This window comes from Erpetoichthys calabaricus, chromosome 11 (genome assembly GCF_900747795.2).
Source record: "Erpetoichthys calabaricus chromosome 11, fErpCal1.3, whole genome shotgun sequence".
In the NCBI taxonomy this organism is placed as follows: Eukaryota; Metazoa; Chordata; class Cladistia; order Polypteriformes; family Polypteridae; genus Erpetoichthys; species Erpetoichthys calabaricus.
Window position 1 is genome coordinate 141435284 of NC_041404.2, and position 21180 is coordinate 141456463.

General features: G+C 41.8%; 1 protein-coding gene across 1 annotated transcript; it reads left to right on the forward strand.

Moving 5' to 3' along the window:
• Nucleotides 1-3131: 3131 nt before the first annotated feature.
• On the forward strand, nt 3132-19353 carry LOC114661048 (cytochrome c oxidase subunit 6B1). Its single transcript, XM_028814154.2, has 4 exons — nt 3132-3290; nt 13072-13183; nt 17560-17660; nt 19131-19353. The coding sequence occupies exons 2-4, from the start codon at nt 13078-13080 to the stop codon at nt 19182-19184; spliced, it is 261 nt and encodes an 86-aa protein (XP_028669987.1). The 5' UTR covers nt 3132-3290; nt 13072-13077; the 3' UTR covers nt 19185-19353.
• The last annotated feature ends 1827 nt before the right edge of the window (nt 19354-21180 follow it).

Genomic DNA, 21180 nt, shown 5'->3' on the forward strand with positions numbered 1-21180 from the left:
CTTCACACTAGGCAGCATAGGTGGATCTCCTTACAATAAAGCACTATTAACCGTTCAACTGCAGAAAAGGCTCCATATTAACAGTGAGTGCGATCCTCCTTATTACTTATCCATATTTCTCACGCTGAAGAACAAACAAGTCATGCATACACGGTCACGGGTACAAAACGATACGGCTCGGATAACGGGACCAAACACACGAACCCGCATGAAAAAACAAAATACACGGCGGCGCATACAACGCGCTTCTGAAACTCCGGGAGAAAAAATGTCTCGGCTCCAAAAACGCAAAGCTCAACTAACCCCGTTACAGAGACGTGCCCAAATGGACAGACACAATGAACGTAGACGCATACAGCGCGCGTCTCAAAGTGCTGCATCGAAACAGGCACGAGTTCAAACCGAAACACCTCGCGTCTCAGACATACAAAAACGGGAGCGAAGAGACAGCATAAATGAACGCAGACGTCTACAACCCGCATGTGAACTGCCGGAAAACAAGCAAGCAAGGCTCCAAAAACATAAAGCTCAACTGACCGACATACAAAAACGGACAAGGCTCGATACAAACAATGCACGACGTAGACTGAAACGGACTTTTCGCACAGCACAGGCGAATCGATTACACCTCCAAAATAGCGCGTCCCAAATACTGGACATGCAACAACGCGGCACTCAAACGCCACAAGCAAAACCTGCCCGTCGCGGACATCAACACCAGACACCTGCTAAACGCTTGCGCCACTTAGCTGACAACGCGTTCAATAATGAGTCCACTATTGAGGAAAATTCATTGGGATTAATGAATGTCATTTGCAATCATTGTCATTCACTTAACTTCCCTGAAGAAACAACTGGCAATACAAATAATGAATTTACACGTTGTTGTCAAAAGGGGCAGATTAGACTGCCTCCTTTACATTCATATCCTGAATATCTACAGAAGCTTCTAACTAACGATGTACCTGAAAGTAAAAACTTTATGAACTGCATTAGATCCTACAATAGTTCATTTGCTTTTGCATCTACCGGAGTAAATATCAGGCCACCAAAAGGCAATGGCCCATACTGCTTTCGCATATGTGGACAAATATTGCATCGCATTGGAACAGTGCACCCTGAAACAAATCAACAACGCAAATATGCACAAATCTACATCCTACATCCAGATGACGCAATCTATCAACGAATGAACCTTCCATACCCCTTTTAACACAACGCACTATATTATGTCCAAAAAATATTAATGTGATCTAAGCTCTGACAAAGTTGACTCTGATGACGACAATGAACATCTGAATTTCCCCTTAGAATATTTGAACACTATTAACCCAGCCGGATTACCACAACACAATCTTAGCCTTAAAACGGAACAATAATCATGCTATTAAGAAACCTTAACACTAAACAGGGTTTATGCAATGGCACACGGTTAGTCGTCAACACCATGACACACAATGTTATTCAAGCAACAGTTCTTACAGGATCACATGCTAACAATACTGTTCTCATTCCTAGAATTGACCTTACGAGTTCTGACCTAGAATTACCTTTTACATTGAAACGCCGACAGTTCCCCATTAAACCTGCATTTGCCATGACCATCAACAAATCACAAGGACAAACCATCAACAAGGTTGGCATCTACCTCTCTGAACCCGTTTTTAGACATGGACAACTTTATGTTGCCTTCTCACGTGTTCGACGTTCATCTGACGTTAAAGTTAAAGTTATAAATGCTCCATGCCAAGAAAGACTCATTCAAGGACAGGACACCATCTTTACTACTAATGTTGTGTACAAAGAAATATTCCAATAAACCATTACTCTGTGCCAAACACTGTATTGTTTGCTTTCTATATGCATCATCCACACCTGCACACTATTCTATATCTCATTCATACATCTCACTCTTTGTCATGCCCCAACGCCAGGGGTTGGCGAGCGAAACGAGCAGGGGGCAGAGCCCCCTAGTGATTGTCTGATTGCACAAAGTGTTCCTAAAAATGTGCTCACATAGTGTTTACACCATTGCCTCAGTGCTACAGTGACTGGGACTCGACTTGTCTCTGGCTTACACTTTGTGTGGAGCTTGCATGTTCTCCTTTTTTTTAATATTATGTTCTTCCATGTATTTTACTTTAACAGGTGACTCCAAATTGGATCTACGTGTGGGTTGTGATGGACTGTTGGCCCAGCCATATTTGTTTCCTGTCTTTTATGTGATGTTGCCTGGATAGGCCCTTCCTCACAATTCTCATGGAAAAACAATTTCAGAACATGGTGGATGAATATAATGTCCCTTACTGTTGGTGTTATATTTCAGCCAGGGTTCCTCCCCAGGCTAGGGTTCATATTTTTGTTTTATGTAATTTTCAATCACTTTAGGGTCTTTATGTGCTTTGTGTGTCTATGTGCCCCCCCGGGGGAGATGCCCATAGTTCCTCGACAGACCTCCACCTTATAAATCCAGAGAGTCTCTCATATTTCCTGTACTGCCCTCTACCATAAACGTCCAGAGGGTCTCCCATAATTCCTGGACTGCCCTCTGCCCTATACATCCGGAGGGTCTTTCATATTTCCTGAACTATCCTCCACCATATAAATTCAGAGAGTCTCTCATATTTCCTGGGCTGCCCTCTGCCCTATACATCCGGAGGGTCTCTCACATTTCCTGGACAAGAATCTTGAGGGTTTCCCATAGTTCCTGGACTGCCCTTCGCCCTATAAATACTGAGGGTCTTTCATATTTTCCGGACTGTTCACCGCCATAAGAATCCAGAAGGTCTCCCATATTTCCTGGGCTGTCCTTTGCTCTACACAGCCGGAAAAGGGTTTCAGAAGGGTAGCACAGCTAGTCCTATCAAAATCTTATAAATCATTAATTTATATAGTGCCGTTTACATCAAATATTTTCGCTGTGGATATAACAAATCAAACAAAAATAAATTGTTATGAAAGGCTGACTAGCTGGTAAAAGGTTTATGAGCGCATCAGTACCACCTGGGTGGCAAACATTAGGAGAAGAAACGCTGAAAACATAAAAAGACAAAGCCTGTATGACAAAACGACCTTAAACCCCAACGTCGCTTCCGATTGGACGACGTGAGTAATGGAAGGTGATTGAAAGGTTTGACCTCAGAGGCGTCCGCCATGCGCGTCTGACGCTTTCGCACGCACAGCTCGCCCCTCCCACCCGTCAAACAGTCACGCGTGCGCGTTCTCGAGTGGCGCTGCTGATCTGGTAAAGTGACATTGAAAGAGTTAAGGAGCACCTGCCCTAAGAAAAGGTAATTATCAATAAAAAAAAAATAAAGTCTGACATGTATTTTTAAGTTGCTAATGCGTTTTAAATTAAACGATTCGATTTTTCGTTCTCTTCCCCTTTCTACTATGGCAGTAACCTCGATAGTGTAGCGCAAGGGCACGGGGAACGCCGCTCAGTTAACGTATTCCCGAGGTGAGTTTGTGGGGGATGTCAAGCACGCTTTCTTCGGATGTTCTTATCCTAACGCCGGTGCTCTCCTCTTGAGCAGGCGGCTGGGAATGTTTGACGAAGCCTTTCGACGCCGGTACACCGTAGAGCGCGTCTCGTGTCCTTCAGCAGCTCAAAGCATAGAGCTCGGGAGGCCGTCGAGTTGCGGAAAACGTATCTAAATACAAATGATAATGATTAATGTGAAGCCTTCTCCGAGTTCAAGTGCTTAGGCAGCGAGTCGTGTTTGTTTTTATTTATTTTTTCACCGAAATGTTTGTAATTGTGATATTAGGCGTGCGGACGCCGGCGTTTCGGAATGGCGTGAGTGACCTCCAGAGCGCGGCCGTGCGCGCCGCCGGATTTGTCGGCTCGAGAGCGAATGCCGATATGGTGTCTCCGCACATGGCCTCCAGCCTGATTGAATTAAGCACAGCACTGCTGTCTGGTGACCATTGAGCTTTGAGAGAGATTTTAATTAGGAAGGGACTCGCCGACAGGCCTCGGGCGTTAACTGTAGGTCTGCGTGACTGAAGAGCAGGCGCTCCGTGGGTTAGCAGTGGGCCCAGCAGCCACCGTAACTCGGGACAACCTTCAGGCTGTTGTGGCCTTTGCCGAAAAGACGCGAGGCCTAAAGAGGAGTCGGTGAAGGCCGCGGTCGATTGCCAGTTTACCCTTTTGGTAGGAGGTGCGATGAGGGGGAAGGTGACGTAGGGACTAGGTTGGGTTTCATTACCGCAAACTTCCTAATTCTCGGTTTTTAATGATGACCTCCGTCCTGTTTTTTGCCATTCCTCACTTTGTTTTGACTGGTTTTGGAAGTTGGGGTACAGGCAGTGGGTTTGGGAGCGTGGGCAGATATCTCTGGCCGGAGACGGGGATCCAGAAGAGTTGGGGAGGCGCTTTGGTTCGAGTTTCAAGGCTTTTGGGGACGTTCACGGTGGCAGTGAGCTTGAGTTGGTGGAGGACTCGAATATTGACAACAATTGCGCTTACATTGTTCTGACTTTCATCCAAAGCAATTTACAAAAGAGGTCCTCATATTCGAATAAATATCAGTTTGGGGTGGACTTTTTGGGAGCAAGTATGACAGGAGAATGTCACAGAATTGGTCACAAATACAGTATAAGCTAGTTATGATTCCTATAGAAATTCACCAAACAAGAGAGCCTTCAAACGCACCATAAACACATCGAGTTCGTTTACATGTATACACATTTACATTTATTTGCTTGACAGATGCTTTTATCCAAAGAGACTTACAAAAAGACGTAAACATAATCAAGTAACATTCGTTTAGGGCCTGTTTGTTCAAGTGTAGTACGACAGGTAACAAAATTTGATTACTACAAGTGAAAGGATGTAAAATCTAATAATTTGCTTTTAAGAATCGATAAAGCAATTAAACTTCATCAACCTGCAAAATGAAAGATCAGACCCCCCCCCCCCCCATCAATTAGATATTCACAAAACAGGTGGGTTTTCATTTGCCCCTTAAATGCATTCAGAGAGTCAGCAGTTCGAATAGAGGTGGGCAGCTTCTTCCTCCAACCAGGAACTACACAGGAAAAGTCTGAATTGAGGCTTGATACCATGTGAGGGTGGCATCACCAGATGCTGTTTCCCCTGGCAGATCTGAGTGGGCGAGAAGGAGCAGAGGACCTCGCCAGTGTCTCCATATACTTGGGTTCTGACCCATTGACCACTTTGTGGGCAAACATCACAATTTTGAACTTCATGCATGCCAAAGTAGCGACCTGAAGAGAGGAGTGACCTGTGCCCAAATTGGCTGGTTAAATACAAGTCTGTAGGGCTGCACGATTAATCTTTTTTTTCTCATGATAACGATATTTATGACCCACGATCAGTTAATAAATATCGTCGCGATTTTACAGTATAAAGACCAGACTGTTTTTTATGGGCTGAGTTTACGGATTGGACTGCGTCACTATGACGTTACTGCGTCTAGATTGCAAGCGCTTTCTGAAGCAGTAGAAGTCAATAGCAGCAATAACAGTCAGTCAGAATAAACATATGATGGCGGAGCAACGTGAGGAAGGTGCAGAAGTGCGATCGTTAGTTCCTAAAAAGGGGTCATACTCAGTTGTCTGGAACTATTTCGATTTCAAGGAATGTGATGTTGATCAGGTACGAGTCTTGTGCAAACTTTGGTCCTGTTCCGTCCAAATGTCCCAAGGTAACACAACAAACCTCATCAACCACCTTAAAAGCCACCACAAAGTACACTATCAAGAATTTCAACGACTGAAGGCACAAACAGCAACAACAAAAAATTACCAGCCATCCACAACACAGACAACAATATCGGGGCCATTGTTCAACGCAATACCATATCTGCGTAGCTCGCAAAGACACCGGGAAATAACAGAGGCGATCACGTACCATATAGCCAAGGATGTGTGTCCAATAACCACCGTGAGCAGTGAGGGGTTTAAAAAAATGATCGCAACACTTGATAAAAGATATAGCATTCCCTCACGCAACCATTTTTCCAATGTTGCGCTGCCCTCGCTGTATGCGAAATGCCGAAAAGAAATAGAGAAATTCTCAGGCTCAGCCTTGAATATTTTGCTGCCACGACCGACTTATGGTCAAGCAGAACTGCGGAACCGTATTTGAGCTTGACAGTTCATTGTATTGACAGTGAGTTTGAGATGAAAAGCAAGCTTTTGCAAACTTCGTTTTTCCCACAAGACCATACAGCGGAGTTTATTGCAGTGGGCCTCAAAGAAGCGATGTCCGCTTGGGGCTTGGTGGAAGAAATACTTGTGTGCAACACAACGGACAACGCAGCTAATATGATTAGGGCAGCATCTGTGAATAACTGGCCAAGGCTACACTGCTTTGGTCACAGACTTCATTTACCAAAGGAATAATCATCATTATTAATCGTGATAAAAATTTTGAGCAAAATAATCGTGATAATCATTTTTTCTGTTATCGTGCAGCCCTACAAGTCTGGCTACTGCATTCTGGATCATCTGCAGCAGCTTGATAACATGTGTGGGTAGTCCTGCCATAAGTGAGTTGCTGCAGTCCAGACAGGACAAGACCAAAGCCTGGACCAGAAGTTGTGCACACACATAACCAAGTTAAGACAGAAACCCGCTTTCTTAAAAATCCTTGTATACACGTGCAAGCAATCTTCTGGAGTTCCCCTTTGTCAAAATGCTCTGACATCATTAAACTATGCAAAAAAGTCTTACATTTTGTTGTTGGTCATCATGAACCTGAAAATAGGCATAACGCCAGTAATTTTCGTGTGTTTTTTAAACGTTTAGTCAAATTGATGCTTTATCGGTTTCTTTTACTGAATTGCACACAGCACACACTTTTCTGCTGGGCCGAGCGTTTCAGCCCTGTAAAGGACTGGCATACTGGTCCTTGTGCATCTTGCCTTACACCCAGTGCTGCAGAAATAATAACAAATGCTGGTATTTTCACTTCAATAGGATCAACATTGTGTGAGGTTATTCATTTCTTTTTAAAGTAAGTGGACTATGTGATTCGCGTTACTTTTAACGTGTTACCTTACTGCTCTCGAGATTGTGTTGCCAAGTTTAGCACTTTTTTTTTTTTTTTAAATATTGAGAGATTATTTCGGTCAGGAAAAGTAACAATGCAATTGCCTGAATATTTGAATCTGGAAATTTTATTTTGTGGATGCTTCTACCCATGGTTGCTTAAAGTGTGTGCAAAGTAAATACACATGCAGGCTGAGAGACATGCACAGACTAAAAAAAATCCTTAAAAGGGTTTACACCGTCTCATAACGAGGTTATTAGTGTAGAAATGTACTTATATTAACCAGGTTTCTCCGAGGCCAATAAAGTGGTTTTTTTGAATAACCGGGTTATTGAAGCACATGTGCTTGTTGATGGAGTCACAGTTCTGAATGAAGGTGGGAAGCTCCTTCGACCAGCTAGGAGCTACATGTGAAAAAGTCTGCTATGATATTCGATACCACGCAGGGCTGGCATCACCAGATGTCATTCATAAGCGGATCTGAGCGGTCAAGAAGGACCTTGCGTGTTTGTGTGTGTGTGTGTGTGTGTATATATATATATATATATATAATATATAAATAATATACACACACACATACATACAGTGGACCCTTGACTTATGAACTCAATTCGTTCATGAGGGCTGGTTGTAACTCAAGACTATTTTTCCCATAAGAAATAATGGAAATACCCGTAATGTGTTCCGAACCTCCCACAGCAACACTTACTTAACCTTTTCATAATAAAAAAGGGTTGTATAATGTGCATAATTTACCAAAACACCAATAATTTTTCTAATGTACTAACCAAAAAGTTATAAAAAGTGCCTAGCCTACCAAAGCAACAATTTCATACTGTACTCGCCATTTAATTTGTCATCTTTGGGCTGCAGGAAGGGAGGAGAATGAAATGGAAGGTGGTTATTGTTTGGAAGGAGCCTCCTTATACAAATCTTTTCTTTGTAAAATTGAGATGGTGGATTTCGACATGCTGTACATGTTAGCGAGATCGGTTACACAAACACCACTCTCCTATTTCCGCACAATTTCCTTCTTCATTTCGAATGTGATCACTTTCTTTACCTTCGTTACCTTCTCTTTCTTCCTTAGCAATTATCGAAAAAAATGAGATAAATCACTGCACTGACCGAAATTACGTCCACAAACACATGTATCTGGGCTCTGACTGACGCTTACGAATGCTTTTGGCTGTTTGTTTACAATCGCGCAAGTGGATACACGTGACCGCATTCGGGTCGTAACGCAAGATGTTGGTCGTAAATCAAAACAAAAATTTTGGTCGTAAATCAAGTTGTTCGCATGTCAGGCCGGTCGTATATCAAGGGTCAACTGTATGTATGTGTGTGTGTGTATGTATGTGTAAAATATATATATATATATATATATATATATATATATAGTAATATAAAAAAATGAAATGCTGACTGCTCTGTAGGCAAGCATCAAAGATTTGAACTCACTCTCTGCTTCTATATAATCTATTAAAATGGCAAATAAAATGTAAGGTTATATCATAAAATCTTATTGAATATAATTTGAGGAATGTAGTGCTCCAGTTTAGGCAATATGGCAATAAAATAAAGCCTCACTTTTAATTTTAAGGGTGATTCATGTTGTTTTTTTTTTTTTGTTTTTTTTTTAATATTTGATCATAGAAATCGCTTTCAAATATCCTTGAGAGAGCACAAAATGAGAACTTTGTCCACATTTTGCAAACTGAAAATACGACCGCATCTTTGCTAGAAATTCAAAAAAATGTCTTTGTCGGTAAGAGACGATGCAAAATAAATGCATTCTGTGTAGACTTTTCTGTACTCTGTAATTAATTTTTTTTACATTTGCAGCCTTCGTTCTTCTTGCCACGGGACCTTTCAGGGACTTTTCCTTTTAAACTCTGCAGTTTTTACAACTTTTTCTTTTATTGTAGCCTTCGCTGCTCATCCTTGGTACCTTTTACATGTCATTTTTCTTCTTAAACCGTTTAGAACAGACCAACCAGCTCCTTTTCCCCCTACTAAAACTATGGACAGGGCTGGCCTTAAACATTTTGGGGCCCTAGGCAAGGTTTTACTGTGGGGCCCCAACTAGCGAAATGCAAACCTGTATTGGGATATTTTCATGGTGGTTCAAGATAGTCCATCTTTGAGGTTCAGCTGAAAATAAGCTAGAATGGCATCTCTTGAGCTTCTGACTGCATCTACAGCCTCTAAATGTAGGTTGTGGGGAACGCATGGCACGAAGAAAGCTGAGGTGTTTTTTTGCAGCACTCTGGCCTGCACACCTTTTGTGTTTCTCCTTCATGTTGTGGCACTATTGTACTGTATGATTGCGCCCCCACCCCCTGTAATTACTAAAATAAATATTTAGTAACATCAAGTCTGTCCCTGACAGGAGAAGACAACATTTATCCTGTTGTCTCTGTATCTGGAAGGAACCCCCTAAAGTGTTCTTTAATCCTGGGTACTTCCTCCATTAGATTAGAGCCATTTGCTTTACTGGCTAACATAATGTGTGCAATCCAACATAAATCAGTAATATTTGGACTGCTTGATGTCACTATATGCTTATGGAATTAATGATCTCATTTTGAATTGTTTTGCCAAACACGCTCTGTGTTGTATATGTTGTTTCTTAAATGGCCTCCTCTTGAAGCACACAGTGATACTCTTTGACCAGTCAACATGAAAAGCCTGCGGCTAGGGAAACAGCAGTAGACTTGATGTACTGTATATGACAGTCAGGGAGTGATCATTGTTTTTAATATTTTTTTTTTTTCCCCAACAAGTTATTTATTAGCAGTCATAGCTCCTGTTTTGTTTCTCACACGCGATGAGTTGTCCCTTGTGGAGTTTTCCAATTGTTTAGCTAAATAATTTGCAGATCAGTTCTCTTTCACGCGAAGTGAGATGCTGATTTTTCTCGTGGGGTAGAGAAATCCCTTGTTTGGATTACCTAGCAAAATTTAATAGTAACTAACACAGCAGAGCCAGATGAATATCATCAAAGTGTGTGTGCTTTACATTTTATCACACTTCTCTCAGATAAGTATGTATGTGCCTCTACCGGTCAATCAGGTGTCACTCGGGCCAGTTTGTAGTTCTTGGTAGGGTGTTCCTAGTACTTTTTCATTCAACCAGGAAATATTGTTAGATACTTAGATATTATTATAATAATATTAATAATCTATTGTGGATGGGGCTCAGGTGATGAATTGTTCTGATTGGTTGACTATAAGCACTGGTGCCATTTTAAAGATCTGTTCGTAGTTAGGATTTTGGGGAGTTATTGGTGAAGATGGAGCACTGCATCACTCGTCATAGCTGCTTCCATAGTATGCTGAAGAAATAATCTTGCCCCGTGAAATTCCCGAATGCATTTCACTTTGTACCGCATCATTCTTTTTTTTTTTTGCATGTCACATTTTACATAAAGGTTACAGTTCATGTTGTGTGTTGGGAATGGAATTTGTAAAAGTGACCAGGGACCACAAATGGCTCTGGGCCTGCATCGTACAGGAACTCGTTTAGTTCTTAAAACCAGTTTCCTGTGGTGTGAAAACGCCTATAGATTTTCCATTACAGTTCCTAGTTGTAATTAAGCATTAATTAAAAGGACTAATTTTGTATACTGTGAAACAGAATTGTACCAAATGTGGATCATTATGGGTATAGTAGAAGCACATTTGTACAAGAGCTTGCAGTCAAGTCAGTCATTTTCTAACACACCTAGTCCTGAACTGGGTTGCTGGAGCCTATCCCAGCTAGTGTAGGGTGCAAGGCAGGAATAAACCCTGGACAGGGTGCCAATCCTTCACAGGGCAAACACACGCACGGGCCAATTTAGGATCCCCAGTTCACCTAACCCGCATTGTGCATATCCGTTTTCATTTCATTGGTGATATTTGTTTTTATTACTTGACTGTTGTTATGCACTTTGCTCTTATTTGGTAATCTGTGCTACAGTCTCGGCTTGTCTACTAAAATGACTTTATAAAGATAAAGTGATCTGAGCAACAATTGAAAACATTTCTTGTTTAAAGTTTTTGCTGTAGTTCAATATTAAATAATTTTTTTAAAATGGTGCCAGTGGTTAAAGTCAGATTAATCGTCTTTTACATTGATAACATGTAGTTCTGCAAGTGACTACCAGGGGTTCTGTCTTGAGTGCCATGCCTGCAATCTGAAACAAGTGGCTTATTTAAAAAGAGAGCAATAAAAAAAACTTCCATTTGTGGAGTACACAAAGACCCACACAGCACCCCATCAGCACCATTATTGGTATACACAGCAGCCGCTGGTATAAACAAGACGTTCAAAACTCTCGAGCTGTTGGTGAGCTTTGTGAGGCTCAGCACAGGAAAACCACAATAAAAAAGCTGGACCTGAGCCTGCAAGAAGTCCCCGCCATGTTGCCAATGCGCTTCTCTTGTATAGTCTTGTAAATGCTATCTCCGTTGGCCAGGCTCTGCTGCATCTTGTCTTTACATTACCTGGAAGACATTAGACTGTGTGCTTGATAACGCAAATTAACAATTTCATATTTTTATGTACTGTATATGCAAAAATTGTTGGTTTCACTTGTCTGTGCTGCAAAACTTCCTGTTCTTACTCGGTTTACTTCCTGTCTGACAGCAATGCTAGATGCTGCAGCCCCACTGTAGAAAGTAGGGATGAGTTCAGTTGATTTGCCATTTTTTGGATAAAAAGAAAAACTGATTAAGAACAATTAGTTGTTCCTGACAGTATCTGTATATGCTGTTGTTGCCTTCCCATCACCAGGGGCATACCAGATTCTGGGATGGTATGCGGATAGTACGTAATTTTGTTTACGACTAGTCAGTTGGAACTGTCATAAAATATGGAGGGGGGTGTGAAACCTGAAATCTGTCCCCTCAGCTGTATCTATGCCTGTCACCATTTTATGGCCAGAAGAGAGAGTGATTGGAAAGCAAAATGTTTTTTGATTAAAAATGCAATTGTTACTGAGCAGCACGTCCTACTGGGAAAATTCTGACTCCCCATTTCAAAAGGTCCACCGCATTAGTGAAGTATCATATGGTAGTGAACACTGGGGCCGTAGAAAGTCCATTACTTAAACCAGTAACCATAAACCTTGCATGTTGACAATAATACTGAGTGAGTCCGATCATTACGATTCTTGTCAATGTCTATTTATATAGCACATTTAAAACAACATAGGAATGCTGTGGCCAAAGTGTTTTACAATAAAAGAAGAAAAAAAACATACAATTAACATAAATAACATAAATAGAAATAAAATAAATAGAATAATCACAATGAGGAAACCATCAGTATTACTGAAGGTCATGGAATGTAAGTGAATAGGAATGAGTCTTTAATCTTGTTGTGAACAGTTCAATTGTAGACGACTCCATGTGATGAGGTAAAGAGTTCCACAGGTGAGGCTGCACAAGCCCCGTCTGTCCCCCGTAGTTATACACTTGGTACGAGGGAGACAAGAAGAGAACTGACCAGGAGATCTAAGCACTCTAGATGGCTGGTGTAAAGCACACAATTCGGATAAATAGGCAGGAGCAAGTGCAAGTAAAGATTTAAAAACTAGCAACAAGATTTTAAAATGAATTCAAAAACTGACAGGCAGCCCGTGTAAAGAAGCTAATATCGGAGAAACAGAATCAGACTTTCTTGCCCCAACCAGGAAGCGAGCGGCAGCATTCTGGACCAACTGTAACCTGCATATCAGGGATTTGCTAATTCCAGAATACAGCGAGTGGCAGTAAACAAGGCGAGAAAAGATAAAAGCAGTCTTGCCAGCAGTTCAATCAACGCCACCGCAGACAGCCATCAGTAACCTTTAAATTGGACATTTGGGGTTCTTGTGCAGAGCACTGATTGATTGATCGATCCTCCTTTTCAAATTACTGATGCTAATCCTCAAACAGTAACTTGGAAGTGTATTTGATTGTGCTTGTGTGATGTTGCAATTGAAGAGGGAGGCTGTGAACATCTTGTCCTGTTTGTGACTTTCTTGAGAGGAATGCTTTAATAGAGATGTCTTGTTTTTGCAGAGGAATATGGCAGACAACCTTCAGGAAAAGCTGAGTAATTACCGCACAGCTCCATTTGATGCAAGGTTCCCCAATCAGAACCAGACCAGGAACTGCTGGCAGAATTATTTAGGTAAGACTACAGTCGGACAAATTGTAAGGGAGAGCGGCTGGTAAGTATAAACTTGCTGTGCTTGTGTGGTGTTGAGGCAGTCTAGTGATTGATAAATTCTGCAGCTTTTTTTGTCACTTCCGCCTACAGGCATTAATTCTGCATAGCGTGGAGGGGACTGACACACAATTAAGCACACAACATAAGGTGTCACCTCATTACTGAACATTTTCTATTCAGGGTTCGTGTCCCACACTGCAGCTGGGATTGACTCAAGTACGGCTCAATGGATTCCATTTTGGTTTTTTTCCCGTTTGTGTGATACTGCTATTTTGCAATTTTTTTTATGCTTATTTTCTGTTGCATATAGTATAAGTTAAAAAAAACGGAATCATTATTATCTATTTTTTAAGCCAATGTATGTGGAGGACAATTTTGACCTTATTATCTTTATACCAGTAACGGCGCACTGCACGATAACGTGCAGCGAATACACTTGACTTGAGCATTCATAGTATTCATCCTCTTTCTCTGTACGTTTAGCATTCGTTTGCTCAGAGGTTGATGTGCTTGCTGCTTCCTGAGCAGCTCTTTTCTCCTCCCTAGAGGCCCGCTGCTTCTGTTTTATCTTTTCATGTTAAAACTGATTAAGTTAGTTTTTGTGTTGCAATTACTTGGTATATTTTCTTTAATCTTTCATTTAATCTGGCACTTAAGTCTTTAATCTGCCTCAAGAATGATTAGTGAAGGTGGTAGGGAATGAGAACGGTGCCCGTACGCATGCGCCGCACAGCCGTCCTGCTGCACAGTGCCAAGAGTGGATTCTACAATAAAATAAAATAAATAAAAAGAGTAATAAAATCATCACTACGAAAGCGGATAGTAGACATCACATAGTATATGTGTACCAAATTTCAAGTCAATAGGTGAAACGGTTTGTGAGCTACAGGTGATTTAAAATCCTGGACAGACAAACGAACAGCCACGGTAGCAAATTATAGAAGATAAAATACGCTACTGTGGCTGTCTGTCTGTCTGTCCAGGATTTTAAATCGCTTGTAGCTCACAAACCGTTTGACTTATTGACCTGAAATTTGGTACACATACAGTATACTACATGACGTCTACTATGCACTTTTCAGGGTGGTGATTGACCTCAAAGGTTATTCCTATTTTTATTTTATTTTATTGTAGAATCAACTCTTGGCAGCAGCCAGTAGGGCGGCCGTGTGACGCATGCATACGGGCGCCTTTCTCATTCCCTACCACCTTTACCGTCCCTTCCCCTCCCTCTTCATATCTTAAATCATTCTTGAGGCAGATTGAAGACTTAACTGCCAGCTTAAATGGAAAAATTAAGGAAAACGTACAAAGCAATTGCAACACGAACACTGACTTAATCAGTTTTCACAAGAGAAGAAGCAGGCCGCTAGGGTGGAGAAAAGAAGAACTGCTCAGGAAGGAACAAGCGCATCAACCTCGGCGCACATGAATGTTAAAAAAACGTACAGAGAAAGAGGATGAGAACTAGGAATGCTCAAGTCAAGTATAACGTGCAGTGCACCGTTACTGGTCCTTAATATTTCACATCGGCTTAAGTCTTAAATGATCATAAATGCTTCAAAAATGAAAGTGTACTGGCAGGACTACACACACACACAGATTTTTGAGCTTTCCCAAAATTCCTTATTTGAAGTGAAATGGCATGAATATGAAACTGCTTATTTCATCTGCCTCCAACGCATCTCCTTTGAAGTTCTTGATTTATGCTTACTGAAACCCCTCTCAGTATCGGCTGAGCTCACTGGAAATTAAATATGCACCAACATGTTTACAGTATTGAATTAAAATGCACAGAGTTTGTCAAGCGGAATATTAGATTTAGCACAAAATGGCAAAAAAATCTTCCACAAAGTCGTGTCTGATATCCCAAGCTCTTGGGATTGTGCTGTGATGAACTGCAGAATTCGCCTTTAGCACGCCGAGACTCAAGGTGGTCATTACACGTGTCCTTGCGGGTCCAGTCGGCAGGATTTGTAGAATATGTGACCATTCCTGTTACTCGCTGGGGCGCTGCTCAGCCCTAACTTATGCTGTCAGTGTTGAATCTTTCAATGTTTTTGACAGCGTAGACGGTTGTCGTCTGACGCTTCGACATGATGTTACCTTTCTGAAGGAACTGAAACAAAATTTGCTGTCGTCTTTGCACTTGCTCATGAAATGTGATTTCAAACACTAAACTATGAAAACTACGCTATTTTGTCTTGTAACGTGATTTGATGCACTTGACCACATCAATGAAATCAGTCTTTTTTTTTTTTTTTTAACTCTTTTAGGGCTATTTTTTTTTTGTTTCTTTTCTCCCAGGGCTGAATATTTATCCAAAAACTAACATTTTTTAAAAAAGAACACAAAGCAATTGTTTAACATATCAAATCAACAAAAAATATTTACTTTTGACAAATGTTACTGTTTTGCTTGTTGTATGAGCCTGCATACTCTATGATTTCACATACTGTGCTGTGTAAAATGTATGTGATATGTAAAGTCCTGCAAAGTCTGATCTCGCTCAAAACAGCCAATTTCAGTCATTGCCACATTGCACTCCTTACAATACATGTTGCTTTGGTGCCTATTTTTCAATTGTCTGTTGCTGCATTTTCTAACATGTATTGTTAGTGTGTACTGTAGAGAGACAAGTCACCCATTTGCCATCATGCCATGCCACTGCCACCAAGTTTTCTGCCTGCATGAAAACCGTATTGTCACCTCTTTTCATCTTCTGAAACTTTATGAACTTTATGTATGGCATTATAGCCTGGCTCACCCCATGGGATTTGCTTCTGTTTATTACAGAAGTGAATAAAACTTTGCAGCAGCACGTACCTAAGCCACCAGGGGACAAAACACGTTTGGACCAATGCTCCCTGAAGTTATATCACCAGTTCTGTCCCATCTCTATTTGTAATGCCACAGCGCGCTTCATCTCGTCTTTCGTTGTGGGTTTCCACTTTGAAAAACGAGAATGCAATGCAAACACAGCCCGCGATTCAAAAAAAATCTCTGCCTACCGGTTTGTCTCGTCTGACAGTAGCTGAAAAGCAGCATCAGGAGAGAGCAGCCTGAAGTACAGCAGCTGGTGATCTGTCGTGTCCAACAGCAAGCCATGCCGTCTTGTAAACTCCGGTAGCCAGATCGGCTCTCAACGGATCAATGTCTGTGTATTTATCCCATGCGAACCTTGCCGTAGATACATCGGCTGCGTGAAGGCACTCAACTGGCAGCAGATCCGCTGGCGCGGCATCGGCTGGTGTCTGATCAGCTGATGCCTGCTTCTAACTCTCTTGCTCGATCTCCTGATCACTGCCAATAAAGTCCGATTCTGAAAAATCAAGAGTCCGACTCCGCGATAATGCGCAAAACATCGTCTGCCGAGTGTTTTCTTTTCTGCACTTGCTTCGCTGCCTTTTCACATGTCGGTGCCATCTTGCCATTGTTTACATTTCGCAACTCACGCACACGCAATGTTTATTTGCGAGTCAACGAGTCTAGCATTCCTCCAAGCACAGAGGGAATGCCTGTGACGTGACAGTGAGATTTGTCACCATTAACAGCTGATTGTCGCCCCCTATCCCTGGATGTCGACTTTTGTTGACATTCGCCTTCAACCCCTCCTGTCGACAAAAGTCGACATCCGCCCTAAAAGAGTTAATGAATCATTTAATGAATTTAATATGGCAATTTTGTTTTTATATAGAAGTTCCATTTTCATGTATGAATTCCATGATGCATTTGATATAATTGTCGTGTCATTTTCTAACTTGCTTAATCCCTACCAGGGTCCTGCCCGGTGCTGGAGCCTATCCCAGAAGGCATGGGGTACAAGGCAGGAACAAACTCTGGACAGTTCACAAGTCACACACACACACACAAGTTTAGCGTTGCCAATTGATCTAAAATGCTTGTCTTTCTTTCAGTGAACGTTTAGTTTAGCACATGCACACACTTCTACCAGGCTTTTGCCGATGATATCTTAAGATATCTTGAATGGTCAAGTAAATTCTGCTTTGTGCGTAACGTAGTTGTAAGAAATGCTGATTGTGCCTTTGTTGAGTCAGCCACTTAATTTCTTACAGGGTTTGACAAAGTTGAAGGCCCCTTGTCCTGCACCACCACCACCTTGTCAGTGTGGCGCGTATTTTCTTTTCCATAAGATGAATGTCTCACAAAAAAAAAAGTATAGTACAGTAGTGCGCATTATAGAATTATTTGGGAAATGCTGTTTAACTGTCCTTTAGTGGTCTTCACAGTAGACATTTACACTTGTGTTTGATGTGTGGCAAAATGTTTTAGAATATTGAAGCTGTTTTCTCACACGTAGTTTCTTCTCTTCGTAGACTACCATCGATGCCAGAAGGCCTTAACTGCTAAAGGAGCTGATGTCACCCCCTGCGATTGGTACCAACGAGTATACAAGTCTTTGTGCCCTGTATCATGGGTAATTATTGAGAATCCTTAGAAAAATTGTTCTGTGGAATTCCAAGTGGGTGTACTGCAATGATGTGAGCCCCCAATGAAATGAATATTCATGAAGTTTGACTCTGATTGGCTTAATTAATTACAAGTATCAAAGCAGTCGTCTAACTCGGTGGTGCCCAAACGTGGCCCACTGTAGCTGCAGGTTTTTGTTCCAATCAGATTCACAGTCCTCATGATGATATTTGATGATTTTTCGATCTCGTTTAATTAGCCGCCTGTTCTGCATTCAGAGAAGCACCGCAGTACGCCTTTACATTTTTCAGATGTTTACAAACATTTGTATTTTTGCTATTGCTTTAAATACTTTCATTTTTGTTTCCTTGTGCCCCTTTTCTGTGTAGCTTACGCCTTTCATTGTACCCTAATAATGAGAATTAAAAACAAGCAGAGCAGCCATCTGGGCAAGCAAGAGTGAATGACAAAAGGCTGCAACGACTTCAGCATCCGACCCACTAATTAGTAAATTTAATACATGAACACCTGGAAAAGTAGAAGGAAATCGGAATGAAAATATTGTTAAAGTTTAAAAAAAAAAAAAAACCCAAACACTGCATTGTTTCCATTGTCGTTAGTTAAGGGTGTGACAAGAGTCGAGTCAAAGAAATGCTAGGGTGCCAACCGAGCCACCCTGTTTACTTGAATAATAAAGAAACTGAAAATAAGAGCATGAGCGCGTGGCAGAATAACTAAAACAAAGATTCTAAAGGCTCTGAGGAGTGGTCTGGTTTCAGGGTAGAAGCTTTGTTGTGTGGGTGACATGTCACCTGGAAGAGGGCATCTCTTCTTGGGAGTGCCTTGCTTTTATAGCTCCTTTACCTGAAGGGGCGGGGCCAGTTGCCCTCAGTGGGCATCTTCACTGAGCTTCGGAATGACAAAAGAGACAAGAGAGTTGGCGATCTTGTGTCCCGGGGTGGTAGTGTTTACCTCTCACAAGCCTGGAAAGTGACCCTCTGACGCACATGCGTGATACAATATAACTTGCGTAGTACATTTTAATAAACATTCACTAAACTTCGTTTTGTAATTTGTACATTGATGGCAAAACACAGAAACTGGGCAATGACAGCTCACTTACTTAATCAGCCACAGGGCGTCCCGATGAGCGAATCTGGGGTGGCCAGTGGTCTGACTTGTTCTTGTTTTGTCGTACTATGGAGGGTCTGTCTGCCTCAAGTGTTGACTTAATATTTAAAGCTTATGTCTTGCTCCTTTCAAAGTAATTGCTTTGAAAAATTAGGAGATTTGTAACTTACACTCATCTCTTATGAGTCAAGAAAACAAGCAAATTATCCATTTTATGCCTGTAAAGTCTCCACTTGAAAGACCCTGGATGTGCACATAAATTGCATACTTCGGCTTGGATTCCTTATCAGAATTGTGCCAATGGTGATACCTTGAATTTTAACTTTTCTCTTCCTGTGTACCACAGATAGCCAAGTGGGATGATCAAAGGGACGATGGAACATTCCCGGGAAAATTATGAATTTTATGGCACTTGATTTCTTACACCATAAAAGGACACCCCCAAGATGAAGGATGGCCTTCCAAATCACCCATCTGTTTGCTTTAAACTGTCGCGAGTGACCAGATGCGCTTTATGGTAACTGTGATCTTTATGTGAACTGTTCAGTCAGTAAATCCTCCTAAATTAAGCTTATTGTGTTTTTTCTTCTTTTTTTCTTTCTTGGGTGTGTTGATGCTGCTTTATTACTTATTATTAGCTGAAAAACAATAGTGGTGCAGATTCATGTCCATTTATAAATGGGGGAAACTTGCATGAGATAAAAAGTAATGGCATATTTTACACAGTAACTGCAAAAGGTTGAAGCTGCGACATGTTCGCAGTGGCTTATGGGTAGTTTGAACACGGTCAGCGGAGGGCTCTGCCTTTAGTGTAGTCGAAGCCAAAGGTCAAATGTGGGATTACACCATTGTGGAACTCCGTGTCGTTGTGAGAGGGAGTGAAACCTGCTGAAATTTTACTGAAGGGTGATGGTAGACCTCCATGAAAAAAAGAACAAACAGTTCTCTCTGAAATAACTGGGAACTGATAAATAGACAGGTGCCAATCGCTTAACAAAAACCAGACTTTGCTTTATAGTTTCAATTCAAGTACAGTAGACTAAAAATGATGGCCCCCCTCATGATTTGTCACACAACCTTTAGAATTTGCAGTCACTGCAAACGAGCGATTCCTGGAGCTCTCCATGAGATTTCGGCACCACAGGTCGTTTGGCCCCCTTTTTCTGAGCAAACTGCTCCAGCTGTGTCGGGATTGAAGGGGGGGTCTTCTCCAGACTTCATGTTTCAGTTCTTTCCATAGGGTTCAGATCAGGGTTCCCAGAAGGCCACTTCAGAATAGTCCCATGTTTTGTTTTCGGCCATTCTTGGGTCCTTTTTAGCTGTGTGTTTTGGCTCCTTGTCTTGTTGGGAGGATCCATGACCTGCGACTGAGATGAAGTGACTTCAGCTGGCAAAACTTGTCTGCCGTTCCTCTCTTTGTAAAGGACGACTGCTCCGATTGTTTTTTTTCTTTTTTTTGTGTTTTCATTTTTTTTTCATGGTGTGCCTGAAATGTATGCAATATGAAAATCTGCAATGTGCACTTTATAACCTCTTTAGTGTTACATTGTTTCTTGAAAAAACACAAGCGTTGTATTCTGTCCCCGAACGCCGTATTAGCGAGGCTTCTCTCCCAAGACCCAGCCCGTACAGAGTGTGCGTCGCCCTACTGGTTGTCGTGAACATGGACAGATAGTTTTACTCGCCAAGAAAGTCAAGGCTGAGAATCCGTATACTTTAATGTAGATGTCTTGCAAGAAGTCATACAAGTATTAGGACGTGAAAACCATTGATAACATGAAGGTAAAAGGACGATAATTTCCTTAACCATCCATCCTCTTCCGCTTATCCGAGGTCGGGTCGCGGGGGCAGCAGCTTGAGCAGAGATACCCAGACTTCCCTCTCACCAGCCACTTCTTCTAGCTCTTCCCGGGAGAATCCCGAGGCGTTCCCAGGCCAGCCGGGAGACATAATCCCTCCAGCGTGTCCTGGGTCTTCACCGGGGCCTCCTCCCGGTTGGATGTGCCCAGAACACCTCACCAGGGAGGCGTCCTGATCAGATGCCTGAGCCACCTCATCTGACTCCTCTCTGAGCTTCTCACCCTATCTTTAAGGGAGAGCCCAGACACCCTGCAGAGGAAACTCATTTCAGCCGCTTGTATTCGCGATATCGTTCTTTCGGTCATTACCCATAACTCATGACCATAGGTGAGGGTAGGAATTTCCTTAACCTGAAATACAATATGGCGGAAGGTAAAGTAAAGACTAAAGCAGCGCCAATAGCAAAAAGGGAGCTAGGGACATACCAATATGTATTCATTAAATAGGGGGTGGAGGTAGGAATGTACCAATGGTCTAATAATATTAACACAGGCTCCAACAACAGCAGCACATGTTGCATTTAATGTTTCTACTGT